This window comes from Mastigoproctus giganteus, chromosome 6, assembly GCF_048544385.1.
Source record: "Mastigoproctus giganteus isolate SK-2022 chromosome 6, ASM4854438v1, whole genome shotgun sequence".
NCBI lineage: Eukaryota > Metazoa > Arthropoda > Arachnida > Uropygi > Thelyphonidae > Mastigoproctus > Mastigoproctus giganteus.
In genome coordinates, this window is record NC_143580.1 from 214,030,979 (window position 1) to 214,053,318 (window position 22,340).

The following is a 22,340-nucleotide window of genomic DNA, read 5'->3' on the forward strand; positions in this document are numbered from 1 at the left end:
CATGTATATTGTCAAAAAATTTTAATGCTATTTCATCATATCACACTGAAGTGCATTTCAGAAAGTTTCCTATGGCAGCATCAGTGTGTACAGTTTGTGCAAATGAATTCCCATTATATTTGGCACTAGTTTCAACTATCCATTGTATATAAACAGCACAAAGAAATGATGTGTTCATTCACTTCTCAACTAAGAATTAGAAAAAGTGCAGTTGAATTTCACCAAAAGTCAGTGTATATTCTTAGTTTTCCAGATTTGTATATTTAAGTTTTAACAAAAACTAAACTTTCATCATTTAACAAATCCAAAAAAAAAAAGTTATGTAGAAAGGTATGGTATCCTTTTAGCATGCATGTTCATTTTGGCATATGTAAACTTTCAAACATAGCACCTCATAAGTTTTGGCAAATTCAATTATCACTATTTTTAAGTTCTTTACTGTACAAGGTTTCCTAGAATAGACAGGCTTTTAAAATAGCCCTACAGAAAAAAAATTCCACAAAATCTGTTGACTTGGGGGGCCACTTGATATGTTCACAACACCCACTCCACTTGTGGTTATGGTAATTTTTTATTATTTTTTTTATTTCTCCCCCCCCCCCCCCCCCATTTAGGAATTTTCAAATTTCAATGTGCAGGAGCACCAGCCTGCATAAAAAAAAAATATATCTGTCCTTCATTTTTAGGATAAGCAGAACCTTTTAACAATGATAAACAGCTGTAATATAAAACAGCTATTATTTTTTCCAGCATTACTATTGGGGAGGGGGAGGTGAAAATGGTTTAACAATCCCCCTCAGAGCAAATTCTGGGGCAAAACAAACAGATAGTAGGTTTAATTCTTCCTTTCAGTTTGTATGACTCAGTAAATTTAAACCTTTAAATTTGTTTAAGAAAAAATGCAAATATCATTACCCAAATGATCTAAACAAAGCATAACCACTTGTCTAATGAAGCAGACATTTGGCTCATGCTTGCTGCCCCTCAACGTGGGCACCTGTACGTGGTGAGGGGACCTCCCAGTGATGCTGCTGGTTTTCCAGATTAGCATCACTGGGATCCAACGCCCATACCTTGGTTCCAGGGTTACAACATTGGAATCCGGCGTGTGCAGCCGTGCGCCGCGACCCGTGGAAGCGGAAAGGGGGATCCTGGTGGTTGAGGGGCCCAGCCTTAATACACCACTTTGGCCCCTGCTTCGACGAGACGGGTGGTCCCGGACCGGCTCGACTGGGATCAATCGGCGGGTGGTATTATACTGCTAGGGTCAACTGCGTTCCAATAAGTCTCCCTCCCTATGGTCCTGGGACGGGATAAAGACTTATTGGTAACGTGGGTATGGTGCTCTAAGCGAACTCGGCGTCCCATTCGTGTACGCAGTACCTGCTAGTTCACGAGTGGGCGTCCCCTCGTAGGGCTCCGTGGTGGGTGAGGTACTTAGGCATCAGACATTTTCTCTTTACTCATATGAGTAATTTAAATCCCCTTTCTTCTGGGGCCCCAACAAGGCCCCTACCTAATCGAAATGAAGACGCAGAAAACACCTCTGCAAAAAGAGCCAGGACTGAGGATACACCATCATCATCAGTAACACCGCTTTTCCTCATTCTCCATTCCACCGGAGAGCAGTCCATTGGGAAGATGTCACCCTTCTTTATCCAGAAAGGATTAGAAGGGTTGGCAGGTTCACCTAAAACTGTAAAAAGACTGCGTTCTGGCGACCTTTTGGTCGAAGCTTCTACCACCAAGCAAGCGGAAAAAATCATAAAATCTACATCCATAGGGGGAATACCTATCATCGTAACCCCTCACAAAACTCTAAATTCTTCACGTGGTGTCATATCAGAGTGGGACCTTCTTCATGTTTCTGAAGAAGAGATCTGCTCTGAATTAAAAGAACAAGGAGTGACAGCTGTCAAAAGGATATCAATGAGAAAGGATGGGAATCTCGTCCCTACCCGAGTTCTCATCCTAACGTTTAACACCCCACGGCCTCCAAGTTCCATCAAGGCAGGCTATCTAAACTGCCCAGTGAGGATTTATATCCCAAACCCACTGCGGTGCTTTAGATGCCAAAAATACGGCCACTCACAAACATCTTGTCGTGGTAACCCTGCCTGTGCTCGATGTGGTGCGAAAGACCACGAGAGCAAGGAATGCTCAGCTCCAAAACCTATCTGTGTCAATTGCCAAGAAGAACATCCCGCCTACTCTAGAGCATGCCAGCGGTGGTAGGATGAAAAAGAAATACAAAAACTGAAAACAGAGCTGAATATCTCCTACCCAGAGGCCAGAAAACGTATCCAACCAGTAAATAGCGGGAAACCTTCATATGCCCAGAAGGTTTCTGCTAAGTGCACTATCGGGACACAAACTGAGATGACTATACCACCAAAAGAGTCATTCACCCCAATTGCACGCTATTTATTGAGTTCTCAAAAGCCCACCAAAAAAACACAGTCAGTTGCCACTCCTATATCCGTACCTCCTAGTGCTCCACCACTACCAAAACCAAGTGGTAAAGAGCCTCAAGTAACAACAGAAAGAATGGATGTAGAGAACAAGGAGGTACAGGATGAATCAGTATTGGAACTCTTTGCGGAGGAAGAAATGGACACGGGACAGCGTCCATTCTTCCCCAAAAAAGATAAAGCCAAGACTGATAAAAGTAAGCCCTCAGCACCTCGGAAGCCGCCTGATGGACCCACCAAGCCAAAATAATGGCTAAATTCCTACAATGGAATTGTCGTGGATTCCGGCGAAATACAGATGACATCAAGGCCCTCCTGCAAAAGCACGAGCCAGTTTGCTTTTGCTTGCAGGAGACTTATCTAAAGGCAAATGATGATCCCACCATGCGTAACATCACAATCTTTCGTAAGGATAGAATTGCGGATGGTCCTGCTCATGGAGGAGTGGCTATCCTTGTGAATAATCAGACCCCAGTGCAGCCCTTGCTAATTACAACCAGCATAGAGGCTGTTGCAATTCGCCTTACAGTGGGATTTCTATTAACAGTCTGCTCTATTTATTTGCCACCTGGGACTGACATCTCCCAGGAAGACCTTGATGATCTTGTAACGCAGTTGCCTCCCCCTTTCTTACTACTTGGGGATTTTAATGGACATAACACCCTGTGGGGTAGTGCTAACATCACTGGAAGGGGACGGGTCATAGAGCGTTTGCTCAATGACAATGCCCTTTCCCTTTTAAATACTGGAACAAACACCTTCTTCCACATGCCTACCCGTACTTTTTCTGCCATTGATCTCTCTATCTGCTCCCCTTCTCTACTCCCTTCACTCACTTGGGAAGTGGAGGAGAATCCATACGGAAGTGATCACTTCCCTGTGATAACCTTGTTACACAGTGGGAGACCATGTCTTCCTTTCAGGTTACCACGGTGGAAGTTTGATCAGGCTGACTGGAATGCCTTCCAACATCAGGCAAATTTTGACCTGAGTACAGTCAGTCAGGAGCCTATCAATGACGCAGTAATGTACATCACAGAAATCATTGTCCAAGCAGCTGGGAATGCTGTTCCAAAAACATCTGCCCGGTTTCCACCATTTCCCAAACCTTGGTGGAATTCACAATGCACAGCAGCAAAAAAGGCTCAAAACAAAGCGTGGGGGATATTCCGTCGATATCCTACCACTGTTAATCTAATAGCCTTCAAGCGTGCACGAGCCAAAGCACGCTACATTCGCCGTCAGAGTCAAAAGGAATCATGGATCCGTTTTACATCATCTGTTAACCAGGCTACCAATTCTAAGGTAGTCTGGGATAAAATCCGGAAAATGAAGGGAAAATATACATCCCACCCTTCTTCAATCCTAGATTATAATGGATGCGCTATTGCTGATCCAACTGCAATAGCCAATGCTCTTGGGGAAACATTCTCTAACATCTCCGCAACATCTTCGTATTCCCCAGAGTTTCTGGTCCTGAAACATAAAATCGAAAAGCAGGCACTTAATTTCAAGTCCAAGGGCCTCTATCCCTACAACGGGGCATTCACTATGCAGGAATTGAAGAGAGCCCTCACTCTTTCTAATGCAAGTGCTGTTGGACCAGATGGCATCCATTATGAAATGATTAAACGTCTTTCTCCAAAATCTATGGATTATCTGCTCCTTCTATATAACAGAATCTTTATTGAAGGGCAGTTTCCGGACTCCTGGCGGAAGGCAATCGTCCTTGCTTTTCCTAAGCCAGGAAAGGATCCAAAAGTCACCACCAATTATCGTCCTATTGCTCTGACTAGCTGTCTGTGCAAAATCCTGGAGAGAATGGTTAATTCTCGTTTAATATGGTACTTAGAATCAAATGACCTTCTCTCCAACATCCAGTGCGGCTTCCGAAGGAACCGGTCCACTTTGGACCATCTTATTAGATTGGAAACATCCATCCGGGATGCTTTCCTAAAACGCGAACACTTGGTGTCGGTGTTCTTTGATATGGAGAAAGCGTATGACACAACTTGGAGATTTGGCATTTTAAAAGATCTGCATAGCCTTGGTCTTAGGGGGCAACTCCCCATTTTTATTAAACACTTTTTAGCCAATCGATCTTTCCAAGTTCGTGTGGGATCCTTACTCTCTCGTTCCTTCAGCCAAGAGGAGGGAGTACCACAAGGATCAGTATTAAGTGTCACGCTTTTCGCCATCAAAATAAATTCCATCATAGAACAACTTCCTCCAACTGTAAACAGTGCCCTCTATGTTGATGACTTTAGCATATTTTGTCAGTCATGCAACATGAGGGTTATTGAAAGACAACTGCAGAAAGCCATTGATCGTCTCAATTCCTGGGCACTTGTTAATGGCTTCAGGTTCTCGCCGGAGAAGACCGTTTGCGTACATTTTTGTCGCAAGCGTAATCTTCATCCTGAACCTGAATTAAGGCTCGGACAAAATGCTATTCCAGTAGCACCGGACACAAAATTCTTGGGACTCATATTTGACAAAAAGTTGACCTTTCTGGATCATATCCGTCAACTCCGCACAAAGTGCACAAGAGGGATGAATATTCTCCGCTTGCTCTCCTCTACATCTTGGGGAGCAGACCGATGTACCCTTCTTCGCATTTACCGTGCACTTGTGCGATCCAGACTAGATTATGGGTCCCTGGTTTACAATTCAGCCAGAGACAGTGTACTTCGTTGGCTTGATCCTGTCCATCATCTGGCTCTCCGTACCGCTATTGGAGCATATCGAACATCTCCAGTCCAGAGCTTATATGTCGAAGCAAACGAACCGCCGTTATCGCTTCGACGTAAGCAGTTGTCTCTAAACTACGCTTTAAAATTGAAATCCCTGCCAGACCATCCTACGTGGCTATCCGTTTTTGAGCCACGATGGGAAAATTTGTACAACACCCGTAAGACTGCCAACCGACCTTTTGGTATTCGTCTCCAAGAGCTACTCAAAGAACTTAATATCAAGGTAGACAAGGTTGCCCAAACACCGAAGCAACCCCTTCCACCCTGGCATGCTCATTTCCCGGCATGTGACTTGTCCCTTAGGTATTGGGCAAAGTCGGACACTCCATCGTCTGTCTACCTGCAGCTTCATTCTGCACACCGAGCTGAACATTCTGACTTCGCGCCAGTTTACACAGACGGTTCGAAGTCGGAATTATATGTGGGATCTGCTGCTGTCTTTACAGACAGCACTACATCGGAGCAGATTCCCTCTGAATGCAGTATCTTTACTGCAGAGCTGCACGCTATAGAGTTAGCCTTGGAACACATTAGTGAATGCCAACACCAACGGTTCATTTTATATTCTGACTCTCTCAGTGTGTTACAGGCTTTAACATCTGTGAGGTATAATCCTCATCCGGTTCTGTCTTGCATTCAGCAGAAGATTCACTTCCTCCGGGAACGTGAATATGATATCCGCTTCTGCTGGATTCCGAGCCACGTTGGGATTAAGGGAAATGATTTGGCTGACACCGCAGCCAAATCAGCAATCCCCAATAACAATCGCTGCCTGTCAGTCCCCTATACAGACTACAGGCAAACAATACAGCAGAAGATACACTCCCAATGGCAGGACTCGTGGAATAGACAGACTGGAAATAAACTATATCGTATAAAGCCTGTAATTGAACCGTGGCAGTCTAGTCTGCGCAGGAATCGTAAGGAGGAAGTTGTTCTTGCCCGGACCCGCATAGGACATAGTCATTTGACACATTCATTTTTGCTGAGGGCTGATGACCCTCCTATGTGTGTGTCCTGTGGCACAATTGTATCGATCAGACACCTTTTAATTGAATGTCCAGATTTTAGCAATATCCGTTTTACCGCTTTTAATCATCTGACTGAGCCGTATACACTCAGTCAGATTTTATCTGACAATGACCATGTGTCTGCTGTTTTTACCTTTTTAAAGTCAATAAACATTTTTGATCTTATATAAAATTTACATTTTTCTTTTATACATATGTTATACATCTTGACATAGTGACCTAACTATGTAGGTCACTGAAAGTTAAAAAATTTTTTTATATACGACCTGGTCTTGGCGCATTATAGCCTCCGCAGCTAATGCGCCAATAAAAACAAAACAAAACAAACAAACAAACAATCATGCTTGCTGTATTAATATATAACTTGTCTGTGTACAGTTAAGTTTATTAATTTTCTTATATTTTAATTAATTTTTTTCATTAACTTTATTTTCTTTTTTAGCTCTGGTTTTCAATGCTTTGTAAGTGTTTTAGTGAATATGAATGGAGAAGAACGAAAGGCCTTCCTTCAGTTTGCAACAGGCTGCTCTTCATTGCCACCTGGGGGACTTGCTAATCTTCATCCGCATTTAACTGTAGTGCGAAAGGTAGATGCAACAGATGGCAGTTATCCTTCAGTGAACACTTGTGCACATTACTTAAAGTTACCAGACTACTCTTCAGAAGAAATAATGAGAGAAAGGCTATTAGCAGCTACTAAGGAAAAGGGATTTCATTTGAACTGATAAAAATACCACTTAGTTTATTGTGTTCAAAGCATACTTCTTGGTAAACTGTACCAGTGTTTCTATACCTGACAACAACAACAACAACAAAAAGAGCTTTTGGCTATACAGCCAAAGTTATTTGCCCATGAAGGTACAGAAACAGTATGTCTCAGGGAGAGACTGGTGCTGGCATCTGTGGAACTTAAGTGGCTCTATGAACTGAACAGCTGTAAGAGAACTGTTTACTCACACAGTCCATTGCACACAAAAAGAAATGCCTTCTAAAGAGCAAATTAAATTTTACCCACTTTTTGTTAGCCCTCCCCCCTTTATGGATGTCTTAGGTAATTGTTGAATATTTAAATTAGACTGAATTGTGTTCATAAAAATGAAAGGCACTTTGGTTCACTGCAGCATTGGGGAGTTTTCTATCATGGGATTAATAAGGACTTTTCCCCCATAAAGTGCCTCCTAAGAATGCAGCTAGCCAGTGTGATATATAACAATTGAGGGCACCTACAAATCATGTTTAGTATGCTACTTTGCACACTAACCTCTTAAAAGTTTATGTAAATATGTGAATTACCCCTCCTCTTCAGCCTAGTGTGATAATTCATAATGTATATTTGGTAAGCCAAGGATGAATGTATTTGCATGGTCACAGCTATGTACACACAGTTTTCTTGTGTGTAATAATTCCAGTACATAGGATGCAACTGATAAAAATATTGGAGCACAGTAGTTATCATTTTCAGGAAAAAAAAAAAAATCTGTATGTAAGTAATTTCTTATGTTTGTTTTGTGAAACTAAGTTACCATAGTTCTAAGTTATAAAAAAAAAGTAATAATAAACTTGGGGCATGTTGTTTGTGATCCAACAAACTGTAAAAAGGGTTAAAAGAAACATGCAGAATAAAAACAGTATGAGTATTTTTTATTTTTTTTTATTTTAATAATTTTTATACAAAAATAAAGATGGCACATCACTCAGAATTCCCAAGATTCCAACCACTTTAACCCATGCATCGTACTGTTTGGACTGCTGCTGACAGGACCCTCCATGCCATAACTCAGAGGATGAAACAGGTAAAAGCTGGGGAGAAAATATTTTTTTTTTTTTTTTAAATTCCTACATAAAATTATACAGTTTATGTTCCACTATCACAGCAGAAAGGCAGACTTATGCTAGTGTACATGTGTATATATATAAATGAAATTAAGAAGGATCTTAAAGTTATCATCACACCAGAAATTTTCTAGTAACTGCTAAGTTTTTGTTATGCAGAAACTTTGGTTGATGAATCAGAGTGATTTTAAAATTTATTATTAGTGGCAAATGATGTGTGAGAGCAAGCTTCTATAGCACTATCAAAAAAAAAAAAAAAAAAAAACACCCCTTTCCCCATATTTTTTCTAGTTATTCAAATTTATTCAAACCACTCACTTCCATAGCACTAAAAGCAAGTTTGTTCCAGCATTCAACTACACACTGGCTGAAAAAAAATTTCCATCCTTGATTTAAATTTTGGCTCCCTCATATGTGGTGTCTGAGAAAGAATAAGAGTAAGGATGCCATCAGCACTAGCTTACCCAATTCATTCAAAGTTTTAAACACATCTATTAGATCTATTTGCAGGTACCTAGTGTTGCAGTTTTCAGAATTTGGGCCTTTCTTTGTAAGAATACCCTTTTGTTCTCCTCATTAATCTCCTTGCTCTTCTCTACACCTGTTCAACAGATCATCATCATTCTCCTAAAATGAGGCTACCAGAAATAGATACAGTACTCAAGTATAAGGCAATGGTCTAACCCAGTGGTTTTCAACCTTTTTTTTAATAACAGCACCCCTAAGTAATTTATTTTATTTTGTGACACCCCTACTCAATTTTCTCGATATATATAATATTAAAAAATAATGTTATTTATTACAATAATATAATTATAAAAATTACATTTCATAATACAAATTATATATATACAGTATATAATTTTATTCTTTATATAGAGGTACTAAGTAAACATCAATTATAGATCACCACAAAATTAAAAAGATACAGTACACCTTTTTATAATGAAATAAACATATAAATTAAAAAAATAATAAGCTTAAGTAACTTAAAACAAAATTACGCGGCACCCCATTTGAAAACCACTAGTCTAACCCTTCCCTTTTCCCTGCTGGCAAAATTTGCATATATCATCGATGAAACCTCATGAGCTATCCTAGCAGCCTGTTTACGCTGCACAATTGCCTCCAAGGTTATCTATTGAAATTTGTGATAGTAATAACTGTACCATGATGCCTTTAGTAATACTAATCTGGATTAGTATTACTAAATACTAATAGAGATAATACAAGAACATTGCCATATTTAGCATTCATATACGATTGATGAACCACAGCCACTCAGCCATGTGTATTTCCATGTCCTTACACTTAACTACTCAGATTGATTGGCATCGTGAAGGTTGATGCCTAGTATAGTGTGGCACTGAACCTATCAAGTTAGTATTACTAAAGGCATATTGTTGCAAGGCTTATTCATCATTGGCCTTAATCATGCATGCTGTCACTAGAACCCCTTAAAATTTAAATATTAAAATATCTGTTCAAATTGTCAATGCAAATATGGCAAACAATCTTTTCACTTTTTTGATCATCACCATTGATTATTTTTTAAATTGGAAAATTGCATCAAAAAAAGAAAGAAAAAATCATTTTGGTGTAAAAAATGTGGTAGGCCCCTATGTGAAATTTTCCTAGAGAGTTGTGGTTCTTCATTTTTAATTATTGCGATGATGTGCATTGGAATTAAGGTATTCAGAATTTTTTTTTTTTTTTTTGATAAGACTCAAAAGATATTTTGTTATCCAATATAAGGAATGTAATTTTAGACACCATTTCAAACTTTTTTTTGCAATGCAATGCAGCAGTTATTTTTCTCATGTGACCTGCTGTAGGGTTAAACCAAATGGCAACTTGTTTTTATTCAGGTAACTTCTAGCCCATCTTTAAATCCACATGTATTCCCTAGTTCCACAGAATTAGATTGTAATTTGATCTGAGAATTAATAACCCTTTGGCTGAAAGAATTTTCTTGTATCCAAACTATGGATGACCCAAATGTTTTAACTGGACCCAGAAATATCTTAATTGACCAGAGATAACCAAAAAAGATTTTTTACTGTTTTTAAGTGTTCATTACACAAGGACTGATTATTATTCTTTAATATGTAATGTATATACAATGGTGGATTCAGGGTAGGGGCACGTGCCCCCTTCCTCTGTCATTTTTCAGAAAATATACACCAATCATTTAAATTTCCTTTAGCTACAAATTTTTTTATTTTATTTATTTATTATTTATTTTATTATTTTTTTTTTCATTGTTAACAAGATTTTATCTATTTTTTAATGTGACTGCCATTCTAATGCACAAAATGGTGCCCCTCCTGTCCTTTTTTCTGTATTTGCCACTGTATATATAAGACTGTAATTTTGTTTCAATAAAAAGAAGTGAAAGTATGCCAGTAAAGTGGCAAACCAGTAGAGTGAAGAAGAATTTAACATGAAAAATTAAGAATAGAGTATAAAGGAAAATTTAGCGGTGCACCCATTTGCTAAGCACCAGTTTCCGAATTGTGTGAAATATCACTATATGTAAATGTAACCAGCCAAAAAACAGAAAAAATTAAAAGTAAAACATACCATAATTTCAAATTGAATAGAAAAGACTGACCATTATGCCCCATCTCGAGATAATGGTCATAATTTATATTGATGAATTATGACATTGATGAATTATGACAGAAATAAAGAGAAATTTACCTCACTGCTTTTTTGTAAAATGCTTTACTACAATACCTTCCTAAATTCAATCAGATGTAAAATTATTACTAAATGGCTTCCTTCTCTCATAGACATATGAATGGTCTGACGTATCAGAGATTGATAGTCAAGATCTCCCAACCCGGTGGTGGTTTGATGTATTGGTGGTCAGGTTGGGAGATCTTGACTATCGATCACGGATACGTCAGACCATTCACATGTGGCACACTATGGCCATAGATGCTGATATGCCAAATAAATCCCCAACCAACCATTCATATGTCTATGAGGGAAGGAAGCCACTGAATAGTAATTTTACGTCTGATTGAATTTAGGAGGGTATTGTAGTGAAGCATTGAGGTAAATTCCTCTTTTTCTGTATATTACAGAAGGACTAATTATTATTCTTCAGTATGTAAATATATATATATTTTGCCATCTCTTCCATGGGAAAATGTCCAAATGGGCATTTGTCTCTTTGTATAGTAACAAAGACCTCAGTACACACCCAGCAAACACCTGCAAAACAACAGTTGAAACTGTTCTACAAACTCACATGTAGTAAGCAACATTGTTCACTATATAGAGTTCAACTTGGCTTGAAGCCGTATAATTGTAGCATGCTGAAACCAGACTCCTGCTGCATACATGGTTATAGGAAGGAAAACCGCTCGATAATACAACTTCAAAGTTTTCAATGATAGGCCCAGTCGGATTTTCATATATTCTAATAACAGATCCAGAAAACTTCCTGACTTTTTCACTAAAATGATTCAGGTGTGAATAGAATAATAATCTGTGATCAATAAGTACTCCCAAATATTTTGTCTCAGCCACTAACGGTATTTGACGTCCTTGTAGCTTTATTTGTGGGGGAAGATTTAAATCCAATTTAGTTTTAAAAATCATCATTTCAGTTTTCCGAGAACTTATAGTAAGTTTGTTAGTTTGAGACCAGGAATATAAATCATTAAATGTGTTAGCTTTCTGTTCTAGCATCGCCCTGGACCTTCCATCAATCGCTATAGTAAGATCATCTGCAAAAGCAAGCAAACATTTTACAATCTGAATAGGTCCACTTCAACCAGTCATGCAACACCAAATTCCAGATGAGAGGCCCCAGCACAGAGCCCTGGGGGCACCCATGTGTCACATGTCTTTTAACATAAAAGTACTTAGATTTCACTATAACACACCTCAGAGAAATAACTTTTGAAGAGATTATAGATCTCAAATGAGCATGCTGCAACTGAGCCAGGGCAGCCTTCCACCAGACTGAATCAAATGCCCCTTCAAAATATATGTATGTAGCTAATTCATATTTAGCTTCAGAGTTCTCAATGTGTGCTATGAAATCAACCAAAGCATCTTCACAAGATTTTCCAGGCATGAAGCCATACTGTCTAGAGGGTATCAAGTTTTTAGATGTCAACAGTTCAGAGACTCATAATGCCATAAGCCGTTCAAGTATGGGGCAAAAAAAAAAAAAAAAAAAAGTAAACTGCAGCCATTATCAACCCACTGCAGGATGGAAGCCTCCTCAACAATTCATGCTGAGGGAAATGGACCATAATCTGCTATGCTGGTCCAGTGCAGATTGACCGAATTTAGCAGTCAGGGGCTTGAACCCCGGTCTACCCAAAGAGCGTGTACTACTGCACTCCCGCTCCTGACCACTCAGCTACGGAGGCCTGGGAAAGACATCTTCAACTAAACATTTATTATACATCAGATTTAGCACATTTGGAAACAGCTCATGAAACCTCACAATGAAAGCATTTTCCAATAAATCCAGTCCAGAGCTCTAAAGAAAGTTAAGATTAAGATCAACTTTCTTTATTATTATTAGCTATATGGTTGCAATGACCTGAGGCTTATGCTACACCAGCCAAAAAAAAAAAATTCCCTTTTACCCTGAGAGAGAGAAAGGAATCACCAAGAAAGAGAGAAGAATGATGATATCCAGGACCCTGGGTGTGCCAAGCCCATACTCACCAGATGTGAGCCCCTGGGGGTAAATATAACTGCCAACACTTCCAATTTCAGGTAAAAATGGATCTGTAGCCATATTTGTTCCATATTCACGATTTCCAGATCTAATATCCAATTGTAATTGAGTGTCATGTGTGGAATCATCCTTTGGCAATGATTTAATATAACTTCAATGGAATCTTTCCACCCAACGGTCTCATGATCACCTTCCGTAACTGTTCCAAAAATCTCTCTAGTTCACAGTTTACCTCTAGTTATTTTATAGAGTAACCCCCATAGGTTAGCATTCCCAGATTCCTGAACAAATAGTCACCAGGTGTCACACTTCCTATCTGCAGTTTCCTTCCTGTATGTATTTTTTAACTGAATGTAGACTTCATGCAGCAGATTCACCTCACTAAGAGACCAATTCCAATGACGTTGACGCCTAGCTTGGTTTACAGATTTACATAAAACAGTTCCCTTGACCACCATGGACAAAATCTTGAATTGATAACTTTCTTTTTAGCAGATTTATAAACATGCCCGTAAAGCTGCTTTTTTCGTCACTTTATTAGTCTCACCAAAAGAAAACCCGTAATGTCTTTATGTGTTTTTGATATTTTATTGTAAATTAAAGACACATCTTGCACCATCTCAATGTCATCAGTCATTGTACCCACCTAATTAGCAGGTATAACATTCTCATTGGTAGGAATAGCCTCCTCACTCATTTTTATTAACATGATCACTACCTTGCCCATTATCACCTGCCTGATCATGTAATACTTGAACCAGTATACCTCCATGCAGTCTCATTGAGCCATGACTATACCCACTAGAGTATACAAATTCACCTAATTTAGCTCAACTTGCGACTGTGGTATCTTGGGTGGAAGTAGTGGTGAACTACCTCCCCCCCCCCTCAGTTCCTGCTGAAGATTTGCTAACCCTGGAATTCGTGCTATCCATGCCACATCTAACAAATTCCAATTATATCATATCACAGGTACAGAAGCTAATATTTCCAGTAATTTAAACAGAGATCAAAACAGTAACCAGATTAGTATTCTGCAATGTAAACACCAACAAAATTAGTATCATTCAGTATCAATTCAACAACAAAGATAATGATGATCTCAATATAATACACCTTTCAATCTAATCCCAAAGTTCAAGGGATATATCCTAGACAATCTGTAACCACAAACCGCTATGTTAATATAACAATCGTTCTCAAGCTGCCATAATTAGCATTACTTAAATCTTTCCTCAACTGATCAATATATGTACTTATCTAACTAAACAGGTACCTGACAACTTACAAAAGACACCAGTAGCCTTCCAAGAAAACAGTAGATCACTAAATATCACCTTCGATGATCAATCTTCAAGAGAGTGCTCACCCATATGCAGTACTTTGCATTTGTCAATGTTAAACTTCAGCTTTTCTGGATCCTGTTGCAGCAACATACCGCCATTAACAACCCTGCCAACATTCTATTATCTACTTGAAACCAAGTTATAATGTGAGCTGGGAAGCCAGGTTAAGTGCAGCGGCTAATATATGGATTGTTGATGTGTATACAGGGTGTTTCAAAAATGATGGTCAATAATTTAAAAGTGAAAAGGACATGTGCTGTCTTGCACAAGGTGGCCCCTAAACGTTAGTTTATCTCTGCCATGGTTCTCTCTGATGATATACAAGGGTCTATACAATGGCCAGAAATGAGTAGTGTTATGTTTGCGTAGTGTGTGTGTTGTTTAGCTGTTTCTGAGCTCTTTGCTACTAGGAAGTAGCGATCACCAGGAAGGGTGCTTCCCAGTATCTGTCCACGCCACGAGGAGGCAGGCCCAACTATACACATACTAAACGAAATGTAATATTGCAAGCACCCATAGGAATGAGCAAATCTTATGGGTGCAGCATTCTCCTTTAATCACATATGGTGGTGAATACCACAAAGAATCCACTGCAGAAAGTGTAATAGCAATGGATGCCAGCAGTTCCTGTACCCAGGAAGCCCAAATCTGGGAACAAGCAGTTTAAAATCCCATCTCTAATAAACTGGAGACCAGCAAATCCTGCCCCTCTAAGGGGCTAGCAAAAAAAAATAATTTAATGGACAAAATAACAATAAATAAAAGATAATAATAAATTAATTAGATAAAATGTTAAAATAATTATTATTATTAAAAGGGGGGGGGGGAGAAAAGTAGCTTCGTTGAGTATAGATGAAAACCTGTGTTGAAACACGTCTGTTGAAAACCTGTGTGGCAAATTCCTGTAGAGCTGAGAAGGCATCTTTCATTTCCAGGAGAGAAATTATGCACTGTACTAGATGATGTTTGTCTTAAATCTTGGTAAACTGGGCAGAAGAATAAGACATGACTCCAGTCTTCAGAGGTGCCGCAGAAACAGATATCTGTCGTAGATAGATTGAATTGAAGATGAGCATTCAAAGAATCATGACCAGTTAGAATGTATGATGTAACAAGGCTTGGGTAGAACCAAAGCTGATTACTTTGAGGTAGTAAATTTAACATCAGGTATAAAACATCTGGTCACTGCTCCTTTGGTCGAGGAATTCCATCTTTTATGAAACTCAGTCCAACATTTCGCTTTTTCATTCTTTGGATCAATAGTGGGATCATAGGTCAAATCAGAAAAAGTTAAGAGGATGTCCTTTACGAATATAGTAAACAAAGCCTTTGTACGTAAGATACAGATATAGGTAACAAGATATATAGGATACAGGTAACAAGCCTGTTGATGGCTTGCAAAGATGCAGTTGAAACTGTTCTACAAGTTTTCAGGAGAGCTAGCAAAAAAGGTCCATTGGACACTGTCTAGTTTGGTTTGAACTGTAATAAGTTTGATTCTGTGAAACCATATGCTGGCTGCATATGTAATGACTGGAATAAACACTGTGTAGTATAGAATTCTGAGGGTCCTTTTTTAAACCAGTCCTGCTGAGAGATTTTGAATACCGTGGCCGTAAAAGTTTTCACTTTTTTGGAAAGATTCTGGATGTGTGGTAAGAATGACAATTTTTCATCAAAAATAATACCAAGATGCTTATGAGTGGTAACAAGTGGCAGAGATACTCCATTAAACTTGACAACTGGAGGTCTATTATGGTCTAGTTTTCCAGGAAATATCATCTTGGTTTTAGATGATGACACTCTTAATTTATTTTTCAGAATCCAATCCAGCAAGTTATTAAGTACAGAGTTAGCCCGTTGTTTCAAATGGGACCTGGAGAGATCGTCAGCAAAGGCAATCATTTGCACATCGGCCGTGTTGGAAGGAGTAGACAGCCAATCATCAAGGACAAGGTTCCACACAAGAGGGCCAAGAATGGAACCCTGGGGGACACCCTCGAGAAACAGCTTTGGATACCGACTGATGTTTGGTTTGGATGTAGACAGTACGTTCAGCAAAGTAACTTCTGAACAAAGGGAAGAGATGTCTAGAACGAGCGATTCTAAGGCGCCGTAAGACACTCTCCCACCAAACATTGGCGAAGGCGCCTTCAAAATCAATAAAAACTGCCAGTGCATATTTGTAAATAGAGCTATCAATTAACTTTTTCAATTTAAAAAGCGCATCTTCACAACTACAACCAGGCTTAAATCCATACTGAAGAGAGGAAGATAGATTACTTTCCAAAAGAAGTTGATTACATCTGTATGCCATGAGCTTTTCTAGTAACTTGCCTAAGTGGGATAATAAACCGATAGGCCTGTATGATTTAGGATCACTTGGTGGTTTACCTGGTTTTGGGATTATTATAATGAGAGCAGACTTCCAAATAACAGAAATTCCCAGCTACAAGACACTTGTTGAAGAGTTTCAAAAGACGGTTTGGTCTAATAGAAAAGAATCTTTTTATGAAAATGGATTCCAGTAGATCAGTTCCTGGGCATTTGTTATTACTCATAGAAGAAACTGCATTTTTAAGCTCTTCCACAGTAAATAAAGGAGTAGAAATGGGAGAATCATGTTGCTCATTTTCTTTCCTAACTCCAGAAATAGGCAGAATCAAGAGTTCTATCATCATTGGGAAAAAGCTGCTCAAGTATTTGATTGGCAGTTTGCATCCAGTTCAGAGTTTCAGTATTATTTGAGATTATTGTATTAAAGATATCACCAGGAGTTAATTTATTTCTACTGATTTTATATATAACACCCCACGGATCTTGGTTTCCATTTGTATGTACAAAATTCTGCCAAGATTCGACCTTACTATTATATATCCTCTTCTCATTTTTATAATTTAAATGTAACCTATTGACCTCAAGTAAAGGCTGTCTACTTTGTTTTGCTCTTTGATAAAGGTGCCTAGCGTGATGAACCTTGTAGCATTAAATTGTTAGCTCATTTGTCCACAGGGTATATTTCGTACAGAAAGCTTTCTTTTTGGTAGATTTTGTGATAGCTGTAAAGATAGTGTTTTTAACAAAATTTGCCAATTGATTATCATCAAGATGGTCCACAGAGTCTGTAGAATCAGACGGAAGATTTTTAAAGATTGATTTGTCAAAGTTTTCCCAAATTATATTTCATAGGGAAAATCTGATCAGATAATTAGGTGGAGCTGTAGTAGTTTTAGAAGAACATAGGTCAAAAGATATGTTGATTGGAAACTGTCAAATCTGTGTGTACATCCCACTCAAAAATTAGAGAAGAGATACTGCTTGTTGCCAGAGTGATGTCAATGTTAGACTGCCCCAGGGTGCTACAAAAGATAGAAGGCTTATTTGGAAGATTAAGAACATGCAATTGATGATCAAAAATTCTTAATAACCGACCTCTGTGATTGGTAGTTGCACTATGTCACAGTGAAGATTTGGAATTTGCATGCATTAGGATTATAACAGGTTCTGGTAAAAGTTTAAGAAGAGCAGTTTCTAGGTACTTCAGGTGAAAAGTACAACCGTTTTCGAGATAATGCATGTTTTTTGTTAAGACCCGCCACTGAATATGGGAGCACTAGTTTAGCAAAAAGCTGTGAATCCTTTGCTAAGGGTGGTTTTATTAAACATAAGATGTTCTTTCTAACACCCTTTCCTCAACATCAGGTGTTATGCTTCTGGGCCTACCTGTTCGTACTCCATGTGCAAAGCATCCACATTCTCTAAGGCGATGATGTACCCTGATGAATGTGCACCTGTTGTGCTGTCTTCAGCAGGGAAATGCTTCTTGGCACAAACATGCAGCCTCGAGTGCACTACCATTGGCTTTACCGTACATGAAACGCATGTCCACATACACTTTGTTGCTGTAACCTCTTTCCATGTTGACTATCCTTTGACAAGTACTAGTGTGCCTGCTATGTCTCAGAGCATTGAGAGAAGGGAAATGGTGAGAATGAGCATAACCTAAACAAATAAGCCTGGTGGATCCCAACTAGAAATGTGCAATATCTGAAACAATTCACTTAAGGACCCGTGTTTACTGCATATTGTAGTCTGTACAGTTCACCTTTGAATTATTGACCATCACTTTTGAACACCCTGTATATACACTGTGCTGCTACTTTATTAGGTACACCCCTGCTGTGCACACAAATGGTTTGTCCCACAACGTGGCAAGTCACGTGACCACGGTTGTGGATATAAGTGCAGCAGAACCTTTCCAGTATCAGTAGGAGCCAGAATGGACTTCGAACATGGCACAGTAGTAAGTACAAGATGTGCTGGACAAAATCACTGAAACGGCAGTTCTGAACTTTTCACACACATGGTTTCAAGGGTGTATCAAGAATGGTGCGACTAACAGAAAACATCCTCTCTACAGCACTGTGGAAGAAAATTGCTTGTTGATGAGAGAGGAGGATGGCTAGAATTTTGAAAACAGATGGGCCACAATGTCACACATCACGTCAGAATACAACCTTGGTGTGTAGAACAAAATATCGCAATGGACCACTAGTTGCACTTTGTCGCAAATGGGCTACAACAGCCGATGGCCACATCGCATACCTTTGTTATCAATGAAGAACAAGAGAGCATGCCTCCTGTGGGCAAAGCAACACCAGCACTGGACTATCGAGGATTGGAAAACAGTTGCTTGGTCTGACGAGTCAAAGTTCCTGGTGCATCATGTTGATGGAAGGCTCAGAATTTGGTGAAAACAACATGAATCCATGGACCCATCATGCCTGATGACTGCTGTGCAAGATGATGGGGGCAGTGTTATGGTGTGGGGAATGTTTTCTTGGCACACGTTGGGTCCATTGATACTTATAGATTTACGTCTGAATGCCACATCATAATTAACATCGTTGCTGACCAAGTGCATCCGTTCATGTTGACAGTTTATCCTCAGTCAGATGGTTACTTCCAGCAGGATAATGTGCCAATGAACAAAGCCCAAATCACTAAGAAATGGTTCCAGGAACATGACAATGACTTTTCTTTGCTGCAGTGGCCCACTCAGTCCCGATATCAATCCTATTGAACATCTTTGGAATGAGCTGTTCGCTGCAGGCCTACACCTCTGTTGAATCTCAAGGAGCTGTGTGGTACTCCATTCCTGCACAACATTTTGAGCATCTTGTTCAATCCAGACTGTTTTGAAGGCTAAAGGAGGCTCAACACACTACTAGGTAGGTACCTAATAAAGTGGCAGCACTGTGTGTGTGTGTGTGTGTGTGCATAGAATTTTAAGTTGTTTTACAATGACAGTTAAAGTGTAACACTTCTATCATAATTTCTATAAAAATATGTGTACTGTTCTTTCTTTTAAGTATCATTATCACTGTAATGCGTTTAGGGCTCAAGCTGCGAAAAAGTCTAGACTATGTATAAGTTAAGTGCGAATGCATCATTAATACACAGCCAATTCTAAATTAGCAAAATATTGGTGAAGGTGGCATCGTTTTAAGTTATATCTCATATCGTGAATACCTTCACAAAGATTGCCATGATATTGCACTATTTCGAATAATTAACGCTTCACCTAAAGAAGACTTACTTATTCTCAGTGGATACCACCACCCAGACGGCACCATTTCAGGGCTATTTTGTATATGTGTGGGATAATAACTCGACTATCCACTTGTCCCTATTAGACTTAGAAAAGCAAAAAGGTAGAGGGAAACTAATAGTAGGAGTGGAAAAGGAAAAGAAATTGTGTAGAAGAATGAAAGGGACAGTAACTCCTTCAATTCACGCCACTCAAAAACTCAAAACTCCTCGAATAGGCAACGCTTCCCCAGTGGAGAAGGCTGTTGTTACCTATTCTTGGAAACTCTGGACATCATCGGGCTCCCCCTGGTGCCGTTTCAGGGCTATTTGGCCCTTCTTCGGTGGGTGGGTAGGTACCCAAGTGATGCAATGATGGCAAAACAGTTGTAAAGTATAACCCCACAATATGAGAGGTGCCTGATGTATTAAGACTGTAATGCGTTTAGGGCTTATGCCTCAGGCTGCGAGAAAGTCTGGACTATGTATAAGTTAAGTGCGAATGCATCATTAATACACAGCCAATTCTAAATTAGCAAAATATTTGTGAAGGCGGCATCGTTTTAAGTTATATCTCATATTGTGAATACTTTCACGAGTTGCCATGATATTGCACTACTTCAAATAAGTAACGCTTCACCTAAAGGAGAAGACTAATGTTACTTATTCTCAGTGGATACCACCACCCAGACGGCACCGTTTCAGGGCTATTTGGCCCTTCTTCGGTGGGTACCCAAGTGATGCAAAGATGGCAAGACAGTTGTCAAGTATAACTCAACAATATGAGAGATGCCTGATGGTGTATGATGTATTAAGACTGTAATGCATTTAGGGCTTGACAAAGTCATCAACTGTATTTAACAGTCCTGCAGGACTGAACCACACACGTGCTACTAAATTCCTATGTCAACTACTGGCCTAACCAAAGCCAGTGTGTTATTGATAATGGTATAGAAACTATCATCTTTTGAAACATGGCAAGAGACTAGCCCTTTGTATGAAGACCTCTTGTAGATTCAGCACTGCTATCAGATTTTGATGCCAATTTAGTTTCTGCTTTATCTGTACGCTCTGTGTTTAAGCTACAATAAATTCCTCAATGAATCCAGAGCGCGTAGGCCTGTTTCGTTATATACTGATTTCGTGCTTTACTAACAAGAATTTTCATACTCAATTTTATGAGTATGTAAAGAGTTCTCCCTAGTTAGAGTTACTGTATGCAAATAAGAGCTTTTAGCAAGTGTTTAGATTGTATATACATAACTTTGAAGAAATCTATGGTTATTATGAATGAATTATTCATTCGCTGAATCTACCAGAGATATGTATCAAATGTTCTCTACACAGTTATATGCAGTTACAACTTGGGGGGAGCTATTGTATTTGGATCATACACTGCCCATTCAAAACATTGACTCTCCTGTGTTTAAACAATCGGCCATTCCTCCCCACCTGGTGGCACATGTTGCGATGAGAACCAGTAAATGTGATAATGCAGGTTTGTAGCATGCAGTCTATATGCAATACTTGATTGAAATGGGCAAGGGACACAATCTACTAAAAAAGGGACAATTATAGGTTGAAGGATGGTAGTATTACGGAAACTGCATCTTGATGGCTGTTCACAGAATGCTCATATTGTGGAGATCCCTGTAGTAAAGGTGATTCAAGGATGGACAGAGCAGCATTTGGCTGGCATCCATGCCTCATCAATGGTCGTGGTGAATGTAGATTGTCCTGCTTGTGTGAGCCAATAGATGGTAAACAGTGGACTGTCTGACCAGGGTACAAATGGCAGTGTTTCCAGGATCACAATACAACAAGTTCACCTCCTAAGCAATTCTTTTGGTCTTATAATCTAGGTGGTTTAATTAGTTTAAAACATCTCAGCTTGAAAAATTGTCCTCATAAGTGGATGCAATTTTATACTACCCCAGGTATATTGCAGAAAAACAATGCCCTTCATGTTATTGCTCGGGATGATTCTGAATCAAGTGTGATAATCAATCATTTCACAAAGAGCTCCACTTTTTGTGAAGTTTCAGAAAGAATATCATTTAAAAGCATGGTAATAGAAATGTTGAGGGATTGGGACACTTTGCAGGAGCATGCAAATGCACTATGACATCAGATGATGGTTCACCAACCTCATGAGCATGATCAAGACAACAATGAAAGAGAGTACTTACTATGATTTATAAACAATTTCAGTATTTTAAAATGAATCTAAACTAATAATAAGGGAGAAAGGTAAACTCATACCTATAGGTAATTCCAGCCAATAAAGATCCCAGTAAACAGTGGTACAGAGAATGCCTGTACTGAACAGGTAAAATCATTGGCAATGTTTCCAGAAAATAATCAATAATTACAGCTGAAAAAGAACAAAAAACAGCCTTACTGCAAAGAAAATGCCATTTTTATTTCTGTCAGTGATTATAATAAAATAAAATTTCAGGTTTTGCAGCATCATCCCTGCCTTCCACTACCTTACCCTATAAGTTAACTATGTATAACACTACAATCTTTGTTTCTAGGTCCAAAATCTTAATTGCATGAGTTTTTTTTGTGAAAATTTCACTAAACTTGTATTCATTTACATAAAG

The 22,340-nt window shown here is 39.0% G+C and overlaps 2 protein-coding genes across 9 annotated transcripts in view; one reads left to right on the plus strand and one right to left on the minus strand.

Moving 5' to 3' along the window:
• Ufd4 (ubiquitin fusion-degradation 4-like) overlaps window positions 1–7,721 on the plus strand; it is a 729,475-nt gene extending 721,754 nt beyond the window's left edge. For all 8 annotated transcript variants that reach the window (XM_090376711.1, XM_090376719.1, XM_090376714.1 and 5 more), the window contains one exon: window positions 6,698–7,721. In XM_090376711.1, the coding sequence (XP_090232837.1) occupies window positions 6,698–6,980 (283 nt within the window). In that variant the 3' untranslated portion in view covers window positions 6,981–7,721. The remainder of the gene's footprint in view (window positions 1–6,697) is intronic.
• Window positions 7,722–7,910: 189 nt separating this feature from the next.
• The window catches only part of tw (Protein O-mannosyl-transferase 2), a 169,624-nt gene continuing 155,194 nt past the window's right edge, over window positions 7,911–22,340 (minus strand). Inside the window, exons 19-20 of the mRNA XM_090376720.1 lie at window positions 21,997–22,108; window positions 7,911–8,055 (exon numbers count right to left, since the gene is read on the minus strand). Coding sequence (XP_090232846.1) covers window positions 7,950–8,055; window positions 21,997–22,108 — 218 coding nt within the window. The 3' untranslated portion in view covers window positions 7,911–7,949. The remainder of the gene's footprint in view (window positions 8,056–21,996; window positions 22,109–22,340) is intronic.